The 24,940-nt window shown below is 37.1% G+C and overlaps 2 protein-coding genes across 6 annotated transcripts; one reads left to right on the plus strand and one right to left on the minus strand.

Moving 5' to 3' along the window:
• Positions 1 to 1,650: 1,650 nt before the first annotated feature.
• tgfa (transforming growth factor, alpha) lies at positions 1,651 to 8,926 on the minus strand. 5 transcript variants are annotated; one of them, XR_010928150.1, is made up of 9 exons: positions 8,521 to 8,926; positions 7,738 to 7,767; positions 7,439 to 7,618; positions 7,077 to 7,259; positions 5,527 to 5,641; positions 4,584 to 4,733; positions 4,271 to 4,380; positions 3,270 to 3,361; positions 1,651 to 3,190 (listed from the first exon to the last, which is right to left on the minus strand). XR_010928150.1 is itself a non-coding variant. In XM_067587172.1 (8 exons), exons 1-8 carry the CDS (start codon positions 8,558 to 8,560, stop codon positions 3,321 to 3,323), a joined length of 849 nt encoding a protein of 282 aa, XP_067443273.1. In that variant the 5' UTR covers positions 8,561 to 8,926; the 3' UTR covers positions 1,651 to 3,320. The 5 variants fall into 5 exon arrangements, 4 of the variants coding, with proteins under 4 accessions (XP_067443273.1, XP_067443276.1, XP_067443275.1 ...); XM_067587172.1 differs by having other exon boundaries at positions 1,651 to 3,361; XM_067587175.1 differs by having other exon boundaries at positions 1,651 to 3,432.
• A 4,715-nt stretch (positions 8,927 to 13,641) lies between these two features.
• On the plus strand, positions 13,642 to 24,242 carry slc2a11a (solute carrier family 2 member 11a). The gene is made up of 12 exons (XM_067587176.1): positions 13,642 to 13,785; positions 14,278 to 14,376; positions 15,092 to 15,252; positions 16,138 to 16,262; positions 16,462 to 16,591; positions 16,699 to 16,847; positions 17,741 to 17,928; positions 18,734 to 18,844; positions 19,959 to 20,060; positions 20,742 to 20,817; positions 22,040 to 22,167; positions 23,237 to 24,242. Exons 1-12 carry the CDS (start codon positions 13,762 to 13,764, stop codon positions 23,453 to 23,455), a joined length of 1,512 nt encoding a protein of 503 aa, XP_067443277.1. The 5' UTR covers positions 13,642 to 13,761; the 3' UTR covers positions 23,456 to 24,242.
• The last annotated feature ends 698 nt before the right edge of the window (positions 24,243 to 24,940 follow it).

Raw genomic sequence — 24,940 nt, forward strand, 5'->3', positions numbered from 1 at the left:
CTTTTCTGGAGAAGTATACCCTGGCTATGTCATCAGGGTTATCACAGCTTATCTCTCAGGTTTTGAGATGGCAAATTTTTAACAGGAAGGTTGCATTTGAGATCAGTTTTGACCATCCTTTTGTGATCTGTCTCTTTCAAGTCCCCGAACTAACTGGAAGTGCAATACAAAGTCACTGCTGCACCTAATACCTCTAATTCGAAGCCTCCGAAGTTGCAGACGTTTTCACTCTGAGCCATGAAATAGTCTTGGTCTTCATGAAATAATTTTGTCATTTTGTGGCTTCATTAATATGGTTTTCTAAACATTTATATTGTATAAATTACCATTAATTTTAAACACTCAGAGGTTGCCATCATTAGTGGTTAACGGGAACATGGTACAAATGAAACCAACAACTTATCCAGATAATACGAGACAGAATGGCTGCCAAGCTCTGGCACATGCTGTAAAAATTAAAGGGTCCTGAACATTTCCTGGGTTGTGACGATTTTAGCTCCACTCAGGATCAGCTACCAGAGAAAAATTCCACTCCTTTTTTTATTTTGGTGAACTGACCCTTTAACTTAAGATACAAACCTTTCATCATTAGTAATGATTGTTTCAGAGCTTAGCAGTGACAAGAACAATGCCGGGTTGCTTAACCCTAATACCTGTGTAAATACTCTTATTTCAAACCATCTGGTCGGAGGCAGATACCGGGAATGTTGGGCTGAGGATCAAAAGGGCCCAAAGAGGAAGCCAAGGAAAAAGACCAGAATGGCATTGCAATTCAAAGCAGAGCTCCAGCCTCTTATGGAGAATAAGGATTGACATGTGTCCAAATCAGATTTAAAGAGTTCAAGAGAATTTCCTGATGTTCACAAAACAGCCTTCAACTTCGAGCTTCGAAATGTGAATCAAAACTTTTTTTTTTTTTTTTTTTTTTTAAAAATCAAGCCTTCATGTTTTCTTTTCCCTGTTTTCCCTGCGTGTAACTTGTTTCCCCTGCCACTTTGTATGTTAAAGGGTATTGTGTATCTTTAGCGAAGCACCCACAAGAGCTGCTTAATTCAAAGCTGGTTTAGTAGCTCAGCCAGACGGCTCTAAAGGGCTCCACAGAAATCCAATTGCAGACATAATGGGATTGTAAAACAAAACAAAGCTCCTCATGCAGAGAGCGAAAGGGAGATGCAGCTTGTTGTGGATGGGAAGATGTCGACCCAACAACATACAATGGAAATTAAAAGAAAACTGATGTATGTGGCTCGTTTTTGTCTGGTTAACAAATGTTTTAACATGAATGCATATAGATTCTGTGACTTTAAAAAGGGAAAAGATAAATAAATGAACTGAATGGCACTATAGAAGAGGGCTGAAATGTTTCCTTCAGCCATAAAAGCACTCAAGAGTTCGGCTCTTTGTTCAATAGTGCCTGGGGTTCAGGGTTTCATGTTGGCATTTCTGCTTCTTGAAATATTAAGCGGAAGAGAAAAATAGAGGAGCAGAGCATCAGAAAATCGGGGTATTTGAAGAAAGAGAGAGAAAAAAAGGAAAGAGCTTCACAAGTGAAAAGAAGGTCACGCGATGATTCAAAGAACAGACTCGGGAGATGGAGCCATAAATAAGCACATAACTGAAGAAATATGCACACACACATACACACACACACACACTTGCATATTTATTCTTCATTGGAAAACAAATAAAGATAACAAGAGGCCTTCCAATTGTGACAAAATAAATGTGACAAAGGGTTAATCATCAGTAGGATCCCCTTATTATTGTAATGACACTGTATATATACACACACACATACAATATTTCTGTGCGTTTTTGATATTTACACAACAATGCTGCAATAACAGACATTAACACATATCCTGCAATGCAAATATCATCAGATGCTGTAAACAAAGACAAGTCTATCATCGCCCTCAGAATCTTTTGGCATGTAAATACCATCACACATCATTTCATGGTAGAAGCTGCCACATCCTGAACAATTGTTTGTCCTTTTAGCGCGCACACGCCTTTTACCCAAGTCAGTTTTATAATTATTAGTTTGTATTCCTTCACCATTATAGTTTTGTAAGAAAATTTTTTATATTTTGTTTTAAACTTACCTGCAGAGGCTTTTCTTTTCTCTTTAAAAAGTATTCAAATTCAAAGCAATGCTGTAACACAACACTCTTGAAATAAAAGTACATTGTGCAGCTATTTAAACTGCGTCTCTTTAAAAAATAAAAAATAAAAAAACACTAGCTGTGATTTTAAGTGCATGCATGCTTAGATGATGTGTACAAACCAAGAACCTCTTCCCTTCAGTGTTAAGTCAGGCAAATTTAGAAACAAGTGTATTTGGCATCTCGTACGTAGACGCTACAGTGAGTGCAGAGTTTATGAACAGTGAGCAAGCTTGCAGAAAAGTGCATTATTACAAAAAGGTACCACAGAATAATGTGGAGGCCCAGGATGTGCGTGTGTTGGTGCAGTTATTGCTCATAAATTGAAAAACCTCTGATGCATGAACATATTCAAGTACAGCTCAGGAATAAATAATAAAACTGACAAATATTTTAGCTTCAGTAGAAATACTGGAGTCACCCAATCATCCAAAATAACATCTAGATGACTTTTTTTTTTTTTTTTTTTTTTTTTAAAATCAAAACCATGTTGGAATATTTGTGTATTTTCAGCTGCAACCTTTGTGTCTAATTAATGAAAGTCCAGATATATCCAGGGTTCTTAATCCATTAGTAGTCAGTCCAGTCAGCAATTCCTAATTCTGTCAGGTGAAGTGAGATCATTCTTAAAAAAAACAGACACTAAAACTTCTTTTAAAGCATCAGTTTTCTCCCACCATCATTTCTTAAAAATGTCCTCTGTGCTTGAAGAGTTCTGAAAGCCGTGCAAAGTTCTTAAAAGACGAAGAAAATAGGAATCGGGGTCCTCTGACTTTTAAGCAAATGAATTATGATTCTCCCGCAGCCCAAAGTAAACACCTCTCCTGTTCAACATCCACACAGGATGATTAATGGCCTTGCAGATCATTTATCTTGTCCTCCAGGCCGGCCGTAAACAGTGAAATTGGGACATACAGAGCTCTTCCCGTGAAGGATTTGGCAGCAGCTTCATCCCAGGAGCTTCAAACACTTGTAGCAGGTATTCCCGCAGAATCAAAAAGTGCAGTAAACACGTTCCTATGTTGCTGCAGTTCAAAAGTCCCAGTCAGTGGAGGAAAAAAAAATGTCACGGAACATTTAACATCCCACATCAAGCAGGCCTACCTTAGCCACATTGACGGTAATGCCTCTTCGCCTCTGGCCAGGTCTGCTTGATCAGAACATGTGAATACCACTTTGGATGCAATCCTGAGGGTCTGTGGGCCGGACAGATGAGGAAATCTAAACACACCGTGATGCTCATGTTCCAGTAAGATGTCTTCTCAGACTACTGAAAGGGAAATAATAAACAAGTATGTTTTCTGTTCAAGAACAAAGCTTGCAATCTACTGTATTTCTATTATTGCTGATGAATCCCATGAAAAGACTGATTGCATGTGTAGCCAAAGCTTGATATATCTTATTCCTCTGTGCCTCTGAGCTCCTTTGTTGTCCAAAAATGATTAAAAACACATTAATGAGCTTCACAGTTGCACTTGGTGACATGTTCCTTCATTACAATGAACATGGGCACTGTAGTTTATTGTGAGTTGATCCCACAAACACCATCCAGCTGCCATAAATACTAAGCACCACATGTGTCATAATCTGCATCTGAAAAGATTCTCCAACAAATGCACTTTTTATTCCTGCTTAAGTAACATTTGCCAAAAACACTACAGAGCCCCACTGTTTTAGGCAGACTGTTTATACTTGTTTTTAAAGATATATATCTTCAGTAGGAACAAATGGCTTCGAGGCTAAGTGCCACAGACGGGGCAGAGAGGTTTTGTTTTGTTTTGTTTTTTTTAAGTGGGAATTGTTGACAATAAGAAAAATATAAAATATTTCAGCCTTACACTTTTTATGTCTATAACACACTTTTTATCCAGAACCTCTGACATTCAAATAAAATATGAACAGGGACATAAAGATGTCATCTATTTTTAATCACATGTTTAATCTGCTAATGTAGTTCTGCTGAATCTTCACTGGTTTATGAGTGAAGTGCTCTTTACTGGACATCCACACTCAAACAATCCTTCAGTGCAGTTATTACATCCCCCACAGCTGATATGTAAATGGAAATATGACTTTCTGATACAAAAAAAACAAAAAAAAAGTACCACTCTCAGAAGGACAGCAGGACGCTCCGTGCTTCAGCATGTTGCTGGATTTCTCTGGAACGTAGTGATGTGCGTAGCTCCGCCTGCGACAGTCCTGCCTCCACCAGCAACTGCAGGACAAAGGACGAATTCAAAACTACTTAAAAGTTCAAAACATCATTCTGGCATCAACTTCTGAGATATTTCTACATGTTTGTTCTCCTAAACACTGTGCAGTTTACCAGTGATGTACCAACAAAGGCCACTTTATTATTTTGTTAGTTTTGGAGAAAAAAACCAATCAAATACAAGATATATAATGCATGTGACTTACTGTAAAAGTGTACAGAACACCATGATAAGGACACACCCAATCACACACAACACCAGCACTGTGGCAACGGTCTGTTGTCTGTGATTGGTTGCTACCACAGCAAGCAGGTCTGCATGTTCACACCTCATCCCAACGAAGCCTTGATGACATCTGCAAGAGAAAATCTAATTAAGTGTGTGCAAAGGATTGTAATGTAAGCATGAACAATGGTTTATGAATTTTATAAGTTGCTAAAATCACTGTATTGTTGGCTGGCAGGTGAAGTGCCAACACTCCTTGTTGTCTTACTGTATGTTGATGTCATGTACTTGAGAAATGCTATAACTGCTGCAATTCAAGAGGGCACTTTGCTATAGATTTAATAAAAAATGAAACAAACCCTCAGATATACAATCCAGTGAAAAACAGCAGGCAACAATTTCACTCAGGGACATGCACGACAAGAGATATTGAAGATACCGAGTGTCTTGAACTGAACATCTTTAATAATAATAATAATAATAATAATAATAATAATAATAATAATAATAATAATAATAATAGTAATAATAATAATAATAATAATAATAATAATAATAATAATAATAATAATAATAATAATAGTAATAATAATAATAATAATATGTGCCCGAGAAATAAAAGTGAACTGAAAATGACTTATTTGTGATTTTTTCAGTTTCTCACAGCTGATTCACTCTTGAATCACTGGAAGTTCCCTCCTAACATCTGCAGCTTTTCTCGAAACAGACTAGTCACCACAATTACATCCTTCCTGCAATAGTTATCCAATAACTTTAGATCTTAAGATATCACTGATGTCCTGTTTAAAAAGACATTTTGCTACAACATAATGTATATTCCAGACTTTTAAACAGTTTACCAGCCAGACCGCAAAGCCCAGTCTTAAACAAAGGCCAAAAATATGTAGACACTATCAACTTACACACATGCAGGTGTCTCCTCCAATATTAGGAAGCGACATGTGCCATGGAAGCAGAAATGGCGGTGGGAGTCTGGACAGTCATCGAAATGAGACCGAACAGCCGCCGCCACAAACTCTGTGAAGTTAAAAAAAAAAAAAAAAAAAAACAGACACTGTAGGTATTTTCAGTGAGACGTCGGTTTCTGAAAGTTCAGCACAAAGTTTCCGCTTTTTCTCCGACCACAAGACATTAAAATTCTTCCTTGAAACCAACACAAAATAAATAATTTTAGTTCAGTGACCATTTCTTTTTTTTTGAGAGCAGCAAATTAGGAAGCATCTACTAATATTTGAAAGGGTTCCGCGAAATTATGGTACAGTTGTTAATTTAGCTGCCAACATAAGATCAGGAGTCCCACGTTAAGAAAGCCCTTTGATGCAAAAATTATACCAAAAAATTAGAAAACCATATATAATCAAAGTGCACTTAGTGAGAATACGGACTGACACGTGAATATCATAAATCTAAAAATAGCCTAAGCCTGCAGAGACCTGAAACAACATGTACTAAACCCTAAAGCTGACACCCACGCCACCAATGGCAGACTGAAGCCTTTTGTTACCAGTTGCGTGCGGGGTTATAGTGGCTTATATTCATCACTGTACCTGGGAGGGACAATTAGAGAGAAGAAAAGTCAAAGAAAACACACTGAGACACTGCAAACAAAAACCTCTGTCAATCAACCTGCATAAGGACTGAGGAGAAAGCACATCCCTGCAGGTTCTTTCGCAGAAATTAAAGCTGTTATTGCAGCATGCTTTTTTTTCTCAAGCAAGTATCTCAGTTTTCACACAGATAATAGGACAAAAAAAAAAAACACCCAGACACACGTGAACTGTACAGTCAGACAGATTCCTACATAACTGACTCAGACAGAAGTCAGTGTTCCACATGCAGCCGAAACAGACGCCACAGTGTGGTATTCAGGGTGGGAAGGAGGATGAACATCCAGACAGATAGCTGCATTACAGCCTCCGTCACACGCTCCATTCCAACGGTAAATGGGCTTTTGGATTGCAGCCTACATGTATTGTCTCCTTCTTTCAGACTCTGTGAAAGCCCTCCGTTGTCCCTGAGGCATCTGCCTACCAACCCCTCTCTGTTTCCATGTGATTTTGGCAGTCAAATGAGAGGATCATTGAGACAGAGGCCGGCCTTTAGGGCAAGTAAGGTGCTTTTCAGATAATAATTCAATACTGTACTGTAGGTGCAGCTTTTGAGAAAACGCTGCTCACATCTACTGCTGATAATCTTTAAATTTACCACAATTGCTGCCCTCACTCACGCTAAGAGGATCAATTATCAGCAAGCGCCACACTGTCTGCATATGCTGATGCACTGCAGCTCTGTGAGAAGCTTGTTGAGAACTCCTGCTGTGAAAGAGACACTGCAGTGAGAGTGGACCAAGAGCTGCTTGGCTCATTTCATTTGATATATAGAGTTTTTTTTTTTTTTTTCCTGGAGATGGCTTAACAAAGAGCTTGAATTTGCATCATGACATCAGACTTACTTTTAACTGGTGGGATGTTAGAAGTGGTGGTTGAAATAGTTGTTGTTGAGCTGCTTCTGCTGCCGGTTGCTGCAGAGCTGCTTGTGGACGTGTTCGGGGCAGCGGTGGAGTTTGTGTCGATGGAAATGCTGGTGTTTATGATTGTTGAATTGCTCTGCCCTCCTCCAAATGAAAAGAGGGAATCTGCGGAGAGGAAAACAAACAAATTTGAAATGATAGAAACAGCAATAAATACCTACAGGAATTTAATATCAAACAAAGAACTCAAGCAATAGCTGCAATGAGGATGGCATATTTTTTTCTTGAAATGAGCCTGAACCTCCTCTTGCATCTTCACATCTCATGACTATACTGAGGCTTACTTTTAACCGGAGGAACATTAGTAGTAGTTGCGATAGTTGTGGCGGTGCTGCTTCTGCTGCTGGCTGCTGCAGAGCTGCTTGTTGAGGTGTTCGGAGCAGCAGTGGAGTTCGTATCAATAGAAATACTGGCATCAATAATTGTTGAATGGCTCTGCCCTGCTCCGAATGTAAAGAGGGAACCTGCAGAGAGGAAAAATAAATAGATGTAAACATACAATAACCTGCACCAATATGGGGAAAATATATATATAGAAATAACAACAAATCCCTGCAGGAATTTAATAACACTGTAAACTCACCATTGAGTACCACAGACATACTAAAAGTACCTATAGGAATATAAAAAAAGTGTATTACTGTATTGTGATTTTTTTTCTTCCCCCCTCCTCCCCAAAGAAAAAAACCAGGTGTCACATATTCTACTGTATGATGAACAACCTGAGGGTTAGTCCCAGCAAATCTGCCCATGCTCAAGCTATATGATCACGTGACCTGGGTCTTCAAAGTGATATCGATGCTTCATTGAGTAACTGGTACCCAACAATAGTAACAGGGTCAAGCATCCACTAAAAGGATGAGAACCAAAGCACTATAAATACACCAGGTCCTGTGAAGACACTCAATCACACCAACAGACTGAAACCATGTTGCAAAAACAAGAAGACAATAAAAAATATCCTTTATAAGAAATTTAAAAACATATAATTCCATAAAATGACAAGGTTACTTTATATTAAATATAGTCTATAAAAATAACAAACCAAAGTCACACTGTTAGTGGCATCATAGAGGACAAACAAAATACAATAAAGCACAAAAAGGTCAATACAAACTATAAAATCAATATTTAAGTACCACAAATATACACTTGTTTGATTGCAAGTCTCGACTAGGACGCAGTGATTTAGTGTATTAATACCAATCAGTGGAGTCAATATGAGAACCACACAACCACACATTCAACTCTGATATCTTAAATCATTGATTTTTACATTTATCTAAATGTTTAACGCAGAATCAATCAATAAAAAGCATAGTTATCTTCTATAGAAAAAAGTCTTCCTGCAAAATGAACTACTCACCGCTGATGAGGAAAATTGTATCCCAGAAAATCCGAGTCATCGTGACGACTTGTGGTCTAAACTATAGTCTGGTAACTTGACGGGCAGCTTCGATGAAATGCGGGCTTGTGTTAAGAAACCACATAAGTGTTGCAGGCTCCAGGGCGAGGAGCAGCGACCATCAACACAGACAACATTTAATCCGGTGTTCACACAGCAGACCTGTCGACCGGTGTCCAACACACAAATCTGATCGACTGACAGTCACAGTTGTCGGTTCAGATGAAGTGAAGAAATAGTAGCTGTGGTCGAGTTTTCCTTCCTTTTTTCTCAGTCTTCAGTCTGCAGAGTCTCTCAGCGTTTAAACTTCACTGTGTTCAATTGAGGAAACTCGTGTAATCCTGTCAGAGGCTGACCAATTAGAGACAGAGAGGGAGGGGGTGGAGGGGGTGTCATCACCTCATTGTGACCTCAATATCACACTTGTTTTGTTTTCATGGTGTTTATGAGATGCACTTTAGCCAAAAATGGTATTTAATCTAATTGTATTTTCAGTAGAGTTTCGATGATTAGTCGATTAATCAATTTGTTTATCTTAATCACCAACTATTTTAAAAAAAAAAAGCTATTTGTTGCGCATTTTCATCCATTTTTTAAGAGAAAAAAATACAAAGAATCTCTGATTCCAGCTTCTTAAATGTGAATATTTACTTGTTTCTTTAGTCTTTTGTGATCTGAATATCTTTGAGTTGTCAACTGTTGATCAGGACAAAACAAGACATGTGTGGACGTCACCTTGCCTTTTAGGAAATAGTGATCAAATTTTTCACCATTTTTTGACATTTTATAGAACAACCGGCCAATCAATCAATCGAGAAAATAACTGGCAGATTAATTGATACTGAAAATAATTGTTAGTTGCAGCCCTTATTTTAAGTGAGAGATGTATGAGATGTCCTCACTCATAACATTTGTCTTTTTCAGCCATTTGCAGAATATGCTACAATACACTGAGTGATTTTAAATCAAATCAGTTTATATAGTGTAAAAGTCTACATGTGATTTAACTTGAAATAAAATTGTACATAACATTTATCAAGTAATTAAGTAATCTTGTTTCACTTTGATAAGTTTCACTAAAATTAATATAGTCATAATAAGAATAATATATCAGATGTAAGTATTAATCTATGCATCAATGTATTATTGAAGAGCAACACTGTTAAAGTCAATAAATCACAGGACAACAAAGGTCGACTTCATGTAATATAAAAGTTTCCAGTAATGTCAAACATACACAGAATAATCACCACCTTTGCAGCTTCAGACCTTTTAGCATCTTCTAGCCAATTGTTTTGGTTTTATATGACACATTTATAGCGTGGATCAGTCCCCCGACTGCCCGGCGCCAAACACCAGTGAAAGTAATGACCAGCTAGTGAGTCAAATATTTAGCGGCTGAGTTGGCGTGGAGTGAATATTGGACATCTCCAGACGAACACTAATGTTGCTCCTAAATGGGCAACAGTTTGCTGACACATCAGTTTTAAAAGGTTGTAATATGTCGGGGCTGTGTGTCTGTCAGCTTGTTTTGGACCTCTTCTGCCTCCTAGTGGCATAAAAAAACCCTTTTAAGTGTTAGGATTAAGTATTTGACTATACACTTTTTCACACACTTTCTGTTCATTCACATATTCATCGTCCATCATCTCTCTGCTCCATCTGCAAGTAATTAACCCCTTAACATCCACCCTTTTTATAGAATTTCCGCCTATTTGGCACACCCAAATGGAAAAGTTTATAACAGAAGAACTGTAAGGCCACAGTGCATGTATTAGGCTTCATTTGACAAGTGACATCTTCTAGTTTCTGGAAATGTGCTTGTTTAGCATGTGGCTAAAACACAAACAAAATTACATCAGTTCAAATAAGGCTCGTCTATCATGAGTCAATTTGAATAACAATAATTAGGACATGCTTTATGCCAGAACTTTGCAGAACAACATAAACCTTCTGCATCTTGTCAACCTGTATAAAATTCCAGACCTTAAGGCCTAACCTTATGGGAGCTAGGGAGTTTTTAGTTTGTGGTGTCACTGGTGTCCACAAACTTCTCCAATCATCTCCCATTGGCCAAATTGTGCCAATTGCTTTTACTCATTACAGTGTAATGCTACTGCTTACAACTGGCTTAAGCGGGTTGCTGGTGACCCGGTGGATTTTAAAAGGTTAAACTTTTTCTGCCTGAAAAGTTTCACAGTTTCGGTTGTCAGTGCAAAATAATGTTGGATGATATTCTTCTTAAAACCAGGAGTTCAGCTGATATTAAAAAATAATCCAAAATTACTGTTGGTCTAATAACTTGTACTGTCAGCTGATTAGAACCTGATCTCTATCGTATCTTGAACTAACGGCTTTGTCGTAGTTTGATTTCTCATATAACAAGCTACTTAAGCACAGATGGAAAAATCTTGTTTTTGCTGACCTCCACTGGTTTCACTCGATCATCTGATGAGACCCAACCAGACCTGTCAGTCATGCTGGTCACAGAGAAACAATGAAACGCTGCTTTTCTGCCTTTTCATTTGACATTTTGGTTTGGGGGGGGGGAAATAATGAGCCACATAATGAAATCAGAGTGTCTTTAATGTGACATGTAAGTGAAGAAAACCATCAGAAACATATTTCACTTTAATTGTTTACATACAGAATCTACATACTGAAATACACTTGAAATATATTTGTTGCAATAAATACCTATACTGTATTTTTTGTCAAGAAAAAATACAAAATATAATGAAAGTATATTATCTACTTTTCTTATTCTCAGACATGACATGTGGAAATCATACTAAAATTAGGATAACACTCACATTTAATAACTAATAATAATACTTAAAGGGATATGTGACCGATTGGTGGCAATAATTGATACACTACAAATATAGTAACACAATTTATTTTTCCACATATTACATTGGGATGGAACAATAACATTATTTTAAGTACAAATAGTTAAACTGTAGTTTTAGAACAATTAATTGTGGTCATTATTTCAGCAACTGACAATAAACCACATACAAATTTGTGATTTTGAGCTGTGCGAAGAAAATCGACTTGATTTGACTGAATCTCCTACAAAAGTTAATATATTTACACATTTTTCTTTGTTGTTTTTTTGTCCCCATCTAGAGCACTGGCCTCTAAGAATAGCTTCACTGGTCCATCTGTTCATTCATCTGTCCGAAAGTTTGGTCCAGAGCAAGATGGCTCGACAACTGCTGGTCAGATTCTCATGAAATGTGGTGTGAATATATAGATTCCAGAGGACACTTTCTGATGTATTTGTTGATTCTCTGCAGCCAAACTTTTCCTGGAAAGAAACGAACCGCAGTGAAATGTGGATCATATGTGATTTGTTGATCATATTGGAGGAATCACACTGTGTTTCTTCTCTGGCTTTTGATAAAAGAGGTAAAAAAAAAAAAAAATCCAACCGGTCAAAATGATTTTCATTCTTGTAGTCAATAAATGTGTCTCCTTTTCTTCTTTTATGTGTAGTCTTATAGGAGAAGGAGGAGATCTGGTTTGAATTCAGTCAAAACATCATCTTTACTACTTCTAAACTCTCAGCTGACAATTATCTGATGCAATAATAAGCAAACTTGTAACAAGGAAATAATCAGCGAGGATATGAATGCAGTTATACACCAATCATCCTTCATTCAAAGTGCAATTAAAGCTGCTGAATTATCCCCTTAATTTTCATTTTACCATCAAACTGCCTTCTTATTACCTATAACTTTTATAATGAAACTGAGCAGCTTGTTTTTATCTGCAGGCCACATCACACACTGGGAACAGAACTAAAGAGAAAATGCCTTTTCCTTGCAGGTTTTGAGATGCACATTATGAGCAGCAAACAAAGAACAGCAGCCTGCAACGTTTCAAACCAGCCCCATCTGCTGGACATGAACCATTACTTTACAAAGGACACATAGGCCTGTTTTCATGAGGCAGAATAATAATAACAGCATGTAGATTATATTACAAATATCATTTCAGAAAATGATCATAAATCAACAAATACAATGAATAAGATGATATCATAATGGCAGTTTAGTGAAAATTCTCTAAAACCCAGTGTGCAGAGGTCGAGTCATGGTAACTTATTTTTCATGTATTTATGTTTTCAGATAGTTGAATTGATTGAATCTAGGCATATGTATATTGATTTGAACATACTTGGAGATGAAGGTGGTTAAACTATACACTTCATTGTTATTTCTTATAAAAAATATACACTTTCATAGGGAGAGTACAGTGTTCAGGTGATTTGCAGGTGTTGTTCTTATAACCTTTCCTCTTATGTTTTAACCAGAACTCTCAGATCTTTAACTTCATTTCTCTTAAAAGTTGAAATTTCCCAGAAGAAATCAGGTGAAGCTGCTTTCTGTTCATAATGCCTCGTAATGTCTCCTCCCTCCTGATCTTAGAACAGCAAACTCACTTTGTGTTTTTAAAAGGAAATTCAAGACCTTCTTTTAATCTTTTTTTTTAAATCTGGCTTTCAATTTGGGATACTTCTTCAGAATTAATATTTTTATTCTTTGCTCTTTATTTATTCCTATCATTATTATTATTATCATTATTTGTTGTTGTTCTTGTTCTTAATGTTTAAGGTTATTGTTGTCAATCATTTTATTCACAGCTGATTGATATTGTTTTAATCTGGACTACATCTCTGCATGAAAGGTGCTGTTTATTATGTATTATTATTTATGTTTATGATATGGAGAGCTGTCCGTTCATACATTCACCATTTATTCATTTATGAGGTGAAACCTCATGTGTCAGCAGCATCCACCTCCTTGTAACCTGAATATGAGTCCTCTGAGGTTCATTAAACCTTCCTGCGCATGTTGTTGTTCTTAATTACTCACTGAAAACAATATGTGACATTAATTCTTATTTCTCTTCACAGTTGACGCTGACTGAGTAAATTATTGGTGTAGCTTTTGAAGAGTCCTGGTAAGACATCAGATCGGTATTTGACCACTTGTGCGTCAACCAGCTGATTGCACAATCGCAGCCAATCAGAAGAGGCCTGACGCCGTCGCACGCACGCGACAGGCCAGGCGCGTGCTCGGGCTCGTGCTGGCAGGAGCGCTATTTGAGAGGTGGGCTGACCTGTGTCGTTTACTGTTGGACTTCTCCCAGACACGTTTTAGCTTAATAACTGGAGACCACCTTTGATTAACAATGTCGCACGCTGGTGCACAAAAGGTAAAAACTGGCAAATTTTAACTTTTCAATAAGCTACTTTAGAATTTAATTCCCTTGTTTGCTTGTTGTGGCTTTAAGCAAAATATGCTTTCAGAAAACCTCGGTGTGTTTGGTTGGTTTTAATGTGTTTTTTATGGTAAACATGAGCTTTCATTTGTAGGTTAAGACAGGTAACAATAAAACAACTATGAAATGAAAACAAAACAACGGAATGTGCAGACTGGACTTTGAAGAAAAATGTGTAATATTGACATATTGCCAGTGTAACTCTGTTATTTTCTCTTGGCTTGCATGTTGTTCAACTTCTTAAATGTATTACAGGTTTTCAGTGAGTAAACAAACAAACAAACGTCTAAACTCATTTTAAAAGGAGATTTCTAGTGATTCAGCAAGTTAAAAAAGTGAATTTATACTAGACAAAAGATGTTAATATGTATAATATAATAAAATATACATAACTATATGTCTGTGTCTGTCTATCTGTATTAACAGAGCAGCTCTCTGACATTGGTGCTTATGGTTGCCTCTGCAGCCATTGGAGGAACTCTTCAGTATGGCTTCAACCTCGCCATAATGAATTCCCCCACGACTGTAAGTTTCTCATTCAACTGTCTGCAGCATCAGATGTTCCAGTGTTACTGAGTATTGACTATTCAAACATGTATAGGTACCAGTCAAAAGTTTGGACACACCTTCCCATTCGTTTGACGAGGAAGGTGTGTCCACAGTTTTGACTGGTACTGCACTGTTTACGATACTGTTTATGTTGTCTGTTTATTTATTTAAAGCCATGAGAAGGCTCAGGTGTGAGTTACCAGTGTGGATATACATTAAGACAGGAATTGTGGCAAGATAATACACACAAAACCTATCTGTAAGTGTGTGTATGTGTGTTGCCTATACAAGCTTTATTTCACATTTGGGTCACAGTGTAAATTGGCACGAACAAGAATTAGGCCACTTGTGTCTGTGATTAGTCATTCTGATTGTAACACGTCCAGTTTAATTGTGCTAAAGAAACTAATGCAGGATCTTTTGGTTTGTTGACCCTGTAAGATATAGAGTTAAACTTCATGCTGTTAATAGAATAAATCAATAAATAAAAATCGTCTAGTGGCAGAAATCACAATGTGGATCACCACCAAAGTGAACAAAAAGACAAACAAACAGAAAAAGGAATGCACTAACTCCTCGGCAGAGATAATGATTGTCATGTTTAACGACAGCTGTGTTTGCATGTGTCTGTTTAGTTAACTCAGTGAGATATTTGTGTTGTAACGGTTGAGTGTCTTTTCTTATCTTGCAGTTCATTCAAACCTTTATCAATGAGACAATCATGGAGCGCTGGGACATCCAGCTGGAGGACTACCAGGTGACTCTGGTCTGGACAATCATTGTCTCCATCTTCTCGTTGGGGGGCTTCGCGGGGGCTATTATTGCAGGACCGATGACCATTCGCTTCGGGAGGTAATATAAGATGCTGCTGTATGTGAACATATGAATGCAGAAGGTTGGAAAGTAAAGTGGTGAACGTTTTCATCGCAACGTGTAGAGAGTGAATGATCAACCCGTTGATGTGCACATGTGAATAAATAAAGAGATTGTTCATTTACTTCCCTCTGTCACGTGTTTACGTATGATCACTTAAACATTAGTCATGCTTAGTGTCAACAAATCCCATAAAAATAACAAAGCCTGTCGCTCAATACTTTATGACTATCTCGGTCTGTTGTGGCACTCCGCTACAAGTCCGCTGCTTCCAAATGAGATTGTAAATCTGTAAAAATGGGTCACGAACATAAAGTTTCATTTTTTAAAAACATTAAATAATGTCGTGAAACAGATGGGCACTGTAGTTTTTAGCAAATGTTACTCAAACAGGTGGATATCATGTATTTGTTGGGGACTGTTGCGGATCAATATGCATTTGGTGTGCTAGTATTTACTGCAACAGTACTGTGTATGTGGGATTAATTAAAACTAAAATACAGTGTCATCTTAATGAAGAAACACATCATCCAGCGCAACAGTTTGACTCATTGATGTTTTTTAAATAGTTTTTGGTCTATAACAGAGAGGAATAAACTATATCTGACTTTGGCTACACAATCAATGCTTGTTAGAATCAATTAATTGTTTGTTTTGGTCTTTTCATGGGATTTCTTGACAATAAAAAGTATAGAATATCACCAGCCATATTCTATATTGATGATTTTCATGAGACAGATTTACCCACATGATATTCCTGCGAGGCAGCCAATCACGAGGTCCATGAGTCTGTATTTTTAACTCTCGCTGACCACTGAAAGCTGTTTGCAATCAGTTAGTTTTGTCTTCTTTTCCTCTCCAAAGGAAGAAATGCCTGCTGTTGAGCAATATTTTCCTCATGAGCGGCTCACTCTTGGCTCTGACAAGTAGAGCCGCGAGGTCTTTTGAGATGATCATTATCTCACGTGTCCTAGTTGGAATAAATGCAGGTATGTTAGTCATGTCGGTAAATATATATGTTTGCCTTCGAATACCTGTAATACTTTCAGATCTTCATCAAATAATATATTCTAAACTAAAATGAGACATTTAAGTGGTAATTAAAAAAACAGTTGAAAGATACAAGTAAAAAGATAATTCAACAGAAGCTTCAGTAATGTCACAGAAAGACATTTGTGTGTTTTGCAGGGATCAGCATGAATGTGCAACCCATGTATTTTGGAGAAAGTGCACCAAAGCACTTAAGAGGGGCTATCTCTTTGTCATCAGCTGTTTTCACAGCATTTGGAGTTGTGTTAGGACAGGTGGTTGGACTCAGGTATGAACACTGACATGTTTCTATCGAAGTAGGAGCACAAAAAGAATAAAAATGTGCGCCATAGAGTTCAAAGATATCCACTTTAACACTGGATTATTTATTTATAGAGAGATTTTGGGCAGTGAGCCATGTTGGCAGTACCTTCTTGCCAGTAATGCCATTCCTGGACTCATTCAGCTCCTTACCCTGCCATGGTTCCCAGAAAGCCCCAGATACTTGCTCATCGACAAGGGGGACAAAGAGGCTTGTGTAAACGGTGGGTATGAATTGTATTAAGTACGATTTTAAGATAGTTTACTGAAGAACTTCCATTTTCTGCTACTTTATACATATAGTCCACAACATATATCTGTTAATAGTTACTCTTCAGAGTAAGATTTTAAATTTAAAAAAAGGACACCATAAGCTTATAAAACATAGTTCAATGCATCATTAAAGATTAAAACAAAGGTTTCCAACCTTCTTTTGGCTTGTGGCCGATCGTCACATTTCTGAGTTGTTAGCAGTTTCATCAAAGATTGATATTTCCCCACTAAACTCTTCACATGGTTTAATAATGCTCAAAGCCCAAAGAGGTTATTAAATTATCCAATATTTCACAAGATTGGAGAAAAAAAATATAAACATGAACACAGATTATGTGTAGCAGAACTTTGATTCTGCTTTTCTCTCCCATTAATGATCTGAGATTTATCTTTTGGTCCCTCGGAGGGGACATTACCCCTAGTTTTGAAACCACTGGACTAAACTACCTAACAGGGTAAAAACTAGCTCCACCTTGACCTGCTACAAGAGTAAAACACTCCTCTTATGCATACGCATTGATGCATCAGTATTAACAACCTAAAAATAGAATATATAATGTTATATCAGTCACAGAGGCAAGTACTTCCACTTTTGATAATATAAGTACATTTTTGCTGATAACGTTTTTAAACTTCAGCTATGTGGGATTTTGAGTGCATGACTTACTAGTTTTGCTTAAGTAAAGGATCAGAGTACTTCTTGCACCACTGATGTCAACCCAGCACATGAAATTATATTATACACTTTTATATATAAAACAAAAATATGAAATAATAAGTTACAGCCAGCTAAAAACAGAACAAAACATGCTCTGTGTTTAAGTTGTGGTTTTCTCCTGGTCAGCTCTCAGACGTCTGCGTGGCTGTGAAGTCCAGAGCAGCGAGCTTGATGAGATCCTGCAGGAGCAAGCTGAAACCAAAGGCATGAGGCCCAGCCGACCCTGGGAGCTTTTTGCTGATCGCTCTGTGCGCTGGCAACTCATTTCTGTCATTGTCATCAGCAGCGCCATGCAGCTTTGTGGCAATGACTCGGTAAGAAGAACTGAAGCCAAAGCACAGTCTGTTTCTGTTCTTTTCCAATACGTTTTGTGTTTCTGAAGGTGTGGTTGGGTTTCCCTATAGGAAATATTGTTATATAACCCACGAGGATCAGTGTTACTGACACCGACATACAATAACAGTATCAGATGTTGGCCACAGTTTCCTCCGGCTACGTTGGAAAGTTGATTAGAAATTTGAGATGATCCATCAGCGGTTTGTTTCGTGTCTGGGTTTCTTTACTGCCGGTCATATTAAAAATTTATGCTAGTGATGAACCATCGTCACCCGTCGTACTTCAACGTGAATGATGTGTAAAGACAGCTTAATGTTTAGAGTGTGCAATACTGTCATGTATTTATATTTTGTTTTCACATTTTGTTCTATATAGATGAGTGTTAACAACATTTTTTAGACTGATTTTCAGACCTGCTTCTCATGCTGACTAAATAGTTAAATAGTTCTGTGTTTCAAGGCTTTTAACCGCATGACTGGCAGTTTTAGATAGGGGGCTGGGTATTAACATGATTACTGTATGTACAAAATCCTGGTTTAATCAGCTTATCAACAGTTGAAACACTTGTAACCCCTCAGTTAGTATTGCACACTTAAAACATTACACTCAGAGTTTTTACCTCTGTCTGTGTGCATGCATGGGAACATATACTTTGTGTTTATTACCTTCAAGTTTGCACAGACCCCTCAGGTGATGTTGCACTATAAACAAACTCAAGTTGAAGTAACAACTCATGATGCTCTGCAGTACTCTCACATCTGATCAATGTTCTTTTTCCTCCAGATTTACTTCTATGCATCATATGTGTTTAAAGAGGCCGGAATATCAGATGATAAAATCCAGTATGTCACGATTGGCACGGGAACATGTGAATTCACAGCCTGTATAATGTGTGTAAGTATCCGTCATTTAAACACATGACTTGTTATGTAACCGGCTGGAAAAGACAGACTGTTGTTTGCATTCCTCTTAAAGCTTAACTGCACTTGGTGTAGTTTCTGTGTAAAAAACAGCCTCATTTACATACAGCAGGTTTAACATTTCACTCACACTAACATGATGTGGTAACACCTTACAATAACATAAACAAATTCACTTGCACTTTGTAATCATTTGCTTGGATGTTTTCTGGAAACAACTAAGTAATTGAGTACTAATTATGGTTAAATGGATAATAGATTAATACTCTCGTTAATTTATTTCAAATACTTGTTAGTACAACCTTGAGTCTTTTAGTCAGCACACATCAGAAAGTCAGCTGTACATGCAAATATACAAATATACAGTGCAACATGTCAGAAGAATTCAGCTTTCAACAATAAATAATAATGAATGAATATTTGGGGGGGGGGGGGGGTTAAATGGAGTAGTATTTATTTACAGAAACTTTCTGAGAAAATTACAGAACTGATATTAAAGCATTACCATAAATTCCCTTGCATGTATGTGTAGCTGCCAAGAAATTAAGGAAGTAAGAAAATAATAAATAGGACTTACGATCTTAAAATGACCTGAACGGTAGATAATGTGTCACTGTAGAAGAAGGTGTTCTGTTAATAAACCTGTGATTAGTTCTTTTTGATATCTGTGAATCTGCATACCAAACACTTTCCTAATAAATTGATTTGTGATTGACTCTAAATCAGGTATTAAATGTCATACAAACAGTCACTAATCAATGACTTCTCATTATGTACATATTAGTTACTATTTTTGTGTCTCCCCCAGTAACTCAAAGCATTAACTGACTATACCTACTGTGTTTTTACTGGGAATGTTCAGTTCATTAGTTTATGAACGACACAAGCCAGAGATGACTTAATTCTCATAAAAATGTTATCGTCATATTCGGAGCACATTTACATAATTATTAGCTATTCATTAATTAGCAGGAAGTTCCTGATCAGTTCCTTACTCATCCAGTGGTTGCTATTCTGGATTAAGTGTCTCTAATATGATACAATTCCTCACAAGAAATAGTCTGATGTACATGTTTTGATATTTTCAGAACCTGCTGATAGAGCGCAAAGGTCGGAGGTTCATGCTGATGGGAGGGTTCATCCTCATGACCGTCTGGGCTGTTGTCTTCACAATCGCTCTGTCATTTGAGGTATTTATCCTATTTCACCAACTTATCACATGTTTTCCAATTAAATATATTCACAAGTGTTCTTGTTGTTAACAGATTTGTAGAACTAGAAAGTGTAAATGATGAATATCTGTACATTTATACATAAATATATATGTGTTTACTATGTTAGTATGTTGGACTGGTTGTAATCACTGGTGAGTTTTTATACAACAGTCTGGTTAGGTTTAGAGATTTATTGTGGATGTCACTGGCCAATAATCAGAAAACTGCTGGACAAAAGTTTCAAAAACTCACAGTCAGAAACAGGTGAAAGTGTGAAGGTTTTGTGTCACAGTTACTACATATGTACGTGCAGTGCTGCTGTACAGAGGTCACACCACTAGGAGGCATCCTAAATCAACATTCAGGCATTAGTTGATGTTTGACTTTCATGGGAAAACAAATTATGGATTGAGAATGGAGGTGAAAGTAAGATTATAAAATTATTTAAATAATTCCAACCCAACAGGACAGATTCTTGTTCCAATTTCTTTTTGCTTGAGCTTAAAAGCCATAACGACCAAAAAACCTATCAAAAATCAATGATGAATCTATGAAATGTAAAAGTGTTTACAAAATGCTTGATCTGTTTTTCTTTTTCCTTCATAACTATGAGTTGCTCACTGTGATTATTTTACTTTCTTCCACACATGCGAACAGCACTATATATCCTGGATGCCGTACCTGAGCATGGCCTGCATCTTCACCTACATCCTCAGCTTCGGCATGGGACCAGGTCAGTTATCAGGAGTTTGCGTTAGACAGACTCACAAAGTGTCTTAAGATGCTTTCATGAAGTTTAAATATTTGATTTGAAATGATTAATTTGAGGACAAGCACCATCTCGTTTTAGAGGGGATCCTCTGACACACAAACAAACATATAAATTAAAACAAACAACAAATAAATGAATAATAATATTAATGATGAAAAAGAACTAAACAAATTAGCCAAAACAATGAATATAAAAACATCAACAAAACACACACACAGGCATACAAGGCTCTCACAAAAAAAAAAAAAAACACTACATCTCTGTTACAAGCATCATCTGAACAAAATTAACAAGAAATGAAATAAATGCCAGACTGAGTCTAGTTATAATCTCAAAAAGGTTAAAGAAGGAGAAAGAAAAAAAAAGAAAAAGAGAAAAAATAATATACCATTTACTCCCCCAACAGTGCCGGTTACTCGTTGACATGCAAGAGCTTTATCCTTTCTGTTGTTGTTGCACTGCTGTGGGCTGGGAGGAACAGCATTTTTTTGTGTGTATACAAATCCACAAGAAAAAAACAATAAACTAAATCTTGAATCTTGAATCTTGAATACAGTATATATATGATAAACACACTCTTTGTCCTTTTATGTCATCAGGATGGACCCGTTACAGTAAATACATTAAAAATGTGTCATTCTGTTTTTTACATTTCACTAACTCATATTAACTTCAAGACAGTTTTAGGGCAACAGTAAACTATTTAAATGCTAAATATAACTCCACATAAGATAAACTGGGATGTAGGGGTACATTTAGCATCTAAATGAGCCGAAAGCACAATTTTCTCTCTGCACATCTGTTTGCATTCATTTGCATAAAAACTCTAACTCTTTGGTGCATGTTTCAGATGATTGAGAGTAATACTATCAGTAATCATTCTGGCTTGCTTTTCTGCAGGCAGCTTCAAGACTTCAAATCTGAAAGCAATAAAAATTTGTTATATGGCTTTCATAAATGTAGATCATTATTTCATGAATGTGTAATGAGAAAGTTTATTACTTTTTATGTGTTACTACGCACTATCATGTCACTATTTATGATATCAGTGTGATAAACTGAACAAACATTAACTTTGATGACACTCAAACTGACACCCAAACGGATAGCAGGTGTTAAGTAATATTTCTAAGGATGTGATGATGAAGCCACGACTAATCAAATGGTTTTATCTTTTTCTCAGCTGGGGTGACGGGTGTTCTGCCCACAGAGATCTTCAATCAGACCGCTCGGCCAGCAGCCTACATGATCGCTGGCTCCATGATGTGGCTGAACCTGTTCATCATTGGAATGATCTTCCCATTTCTAGTGGTCAGTCCATCCATCCATACACCATCCACTTATCAGCATCTATCTATCTATCCAAAATTAACAAGTATAGTTTTATATGAGGTGTTTTCTTCTTAAAGTACTCCTACAGCCTTGTTAATACCTCCACATTAACACTTGTTTTAACACATACACGGTTTAGTTAAAAATACTGTAACTTTGCACATAGTTTCAGCTTCTGTCAGATCGTTGCATAAATTTGGAAGAAGGAAGAACAAAGGCCAGATTTGCAGGTGAACAGGAGGGGGTTGCTGGCTTTGAAACCAAAAGATGAAGCTCTCTGTAGCATATTTGTCCCTAAAATTGGCTACATTAGAATTAAAGCCCCTTTGTGCTTAAATGTTGACAGTATATGACCAATACTGAGATCAAATAGTACCACCATAATACCAGTTTAGTGTGTGTCTGTTTTAGCATGGAGCAAGTCATTAAGGCTGCAATCTATAAAATACATTATTTTAATAAAGTAGAATTTAGAATAAAGTACAAATTTGTTGCCCACTAGTTTAAAATTGTCTTAAGCTCAGCAAAACATAAAAGTAGCTCAAGATCATATAAATTATAACATATAAAACAAATATGGTAGAAAAACACCATCGACATATAAAAAACGGTAACATGAATAAATATATATAAAACAATTGATTAAACATTTAAACAAAAGGTCAAATAGTGTGGAGCAAGATTTTCTGCACGCCTTTCTGAATTTATGATAAATGCTCACTGCAATTGGAATAAAAAGACTTGTTTAAAACATTTTTGTTGCCAAAGGGATCCTATAGCGCCTCCCAGAGTTCAGAGTCTCAAACTGAGGAAATATACGATAAAAACTGATTGTCATGATGTTTGTGGCTTTATCTCCTGTCCAATGATCTTTGTATGGAATTTGAAGTGAAGGTTTTAGTTGATTTCCAGTTATATAAAGACTTTGCATTTATACATACATAAGTGTAAGAAATGCACTTTATACATGGAGCTGACAAAGGTAAAGACACACAATTAGACATGTCTAATATCAGTCTGACAGCTTCCTGTTGCCTTTCTTTTACAGAGTGAGTTGAGCCAGTACTGCTTTGTGCCTTTCGCGGCGGTCTGTCTGGTGTCTGCGCTGTACGTCGGCCTGTTTCTGCCTGAGACGAAGGGGAAGTCTCTGTCGGCCATCACAAGTGAATTCCACAAGCTCAACTTCAAAGGCCAGGACAGAAAGTGTTCATCGCAAACACAAGCTCAGTACCAGCTGGGTGAAGTGTGTCTTTCCACAGCCTTGTAGACGGACTTTTATCATTCACTTTGACCTCATCTACTTTAGCTGGAAGAAGCTACGTGCAGTCTGACAGGAACGGAGGTGTGTTCAATATCATCTCACTGAAAGCAAATTGGATCTACGACTGTATGGCTCCCTTATCTGGAGACGTCTTCGCACTTGTTTTGCTACCCTGTGTCACTGATATAAGAAAAAATAAAATTAAAACTACATCCAGCTAACTCCGGAGCAGAAAAGACATCCTCTGGTGGAGAAGAGGTCATGTATTTTATGTATCAGAGGACAACGTTCTCATCTGGTGCCTCTATCATCAAGACACTGTTAGTGCCTTCCAAAACCGTCTCTGTCAAAAAATCATTGTTTCACTCAAGAAGGTTTTTGTGAAGAATAAAACATCAATGAGTTTTATTACATTTTACCGTTTTTTTCTTGTGATAACGAATAGTCATCTGTTACCAGCAGAGTCATTAAAGGCTGCCTGATCAATCCAATCAGGCAAAGTAGTCCTAGCTTTAGTTTCTCATTCAGGAGGTCAAAGGTCAGAGTAAGCTGCACATCGGACATACAGGGTTCTGTACTTGTTCTTTTGTGGAGGATTGTGGACCTTATCATTGAGACTGTATGTAGATAGAAACACGCAGTCGAGTTAATTTGCACCTTTTTAAAGAAAAACTGTACGTGTGGATATGTGCACATAAAGAATGTATCATGTGTAATTGTTTATGTTTAATACTGAAGTCATTATTTTTGTTTTAATGATCCAAATGTGAGCAAATAAAGTCTCTTGCGTTAACACTGTTTTTATATTGAATTTATCTTGCAGATCAACAAATGTTGCCTTTCAAACATAATACAGCAATAAAGTCACATGAAAAATTGTTGGTTGGTAGTCTAAAAACAAAAAAACAACAACATTTTTTTTTAAAAGACAGACTTTAAAGTTATTTTATTTTATTCACCCACAGTTGGTTTGGTGAAGCCAAATTCTCCTTTTCACCATCACCCAGTGCCACACACTTGATTCAATTAAATTAAGTTTTATTGATATAGCGCCAAATCATAACAAGTTATCTCAGGGCACTTTTCACATAGAGCAGGTCTAGACCATACTCTTTCATTTAGAGAGACCCAACAATTCCCCCATGAGCAAGTACTTGATGACAGCAGCAAGGAAAAATTCCTATTTATTGGGAAGAAACCTCAAGCAGAACCGGGCTCTGGGTGGGCAGCCATCTGTCTTGACCGGTTGGGTTGAGAAAGAGGGATGCACGGGGAGGGGAGAGAGAGAGAGAGAGACACACACAGGGAAGCATAATAACAACAATAATAACAATAACAACGATAATATCAATAGAGATATGACTAGTAACAATAATAACAATAATATCAGGAGAAGGTGTCAAGGCAGGACACCCACAGGCCCACGTCACCATCCCCGCAGCTGTGGCCCACAATTCGGACTCTGGATATTTTCTGTGAGACGAGAAAGCA

The sequence above is a fragment of the Thunnus thynnus genome, chromosome 4, assembly GCF_963924715.1.
Source record: "Thunnus thynnus chromosome 4, fThuThy2.1, whole genome shotgun sequence".
NCBI lineage: Eukaryota > Metazoa > Chordata > Actinopteri > Scombriformes > Scombridae > Thunnus > Thunnus thynnus.

Coding starts and splice junctions, on each gene's coding strand:
- tgfa (XM_067587172.1), bottom strand. CDS start 8,560: ATGACTCGGATTTTCTGGGATACAATTTTCCTCATCAGCG. Junction 7,768..8,520: donor TACAATTTTCCTCATCAGCG/GTGAGTAGTTCA, acceptor ATATTCCTATAG/GTACTTTTAGTATGTCTGTG. Junction 4,381..4,583: donor GTGTTCTGTACACTTTTACA/GTAAGTCACATG, acceptor TTTGTCCTGCAG/TTGCTGGTGGAGGCAGGACT.
- slc2a11a (XM_067587176.1), top strand. CDS start 13,762: ATGTCGCACGCTGGTGCACAAAAG. Junction 14,377..15,091: donor TAATGAATTCCCCCACGACT/GTAAGTTTCTCA, acceptor CTTATCTTGCAG/TTCATTCAAACCTTTATCAA. Junction 16,263..16,461: donor CCTAGTTGGAATAAATGCAG/GTATGTTAGTCA, acceptor TGTGTTTTGCAG/GGATCAGCATGAATGTGCAA.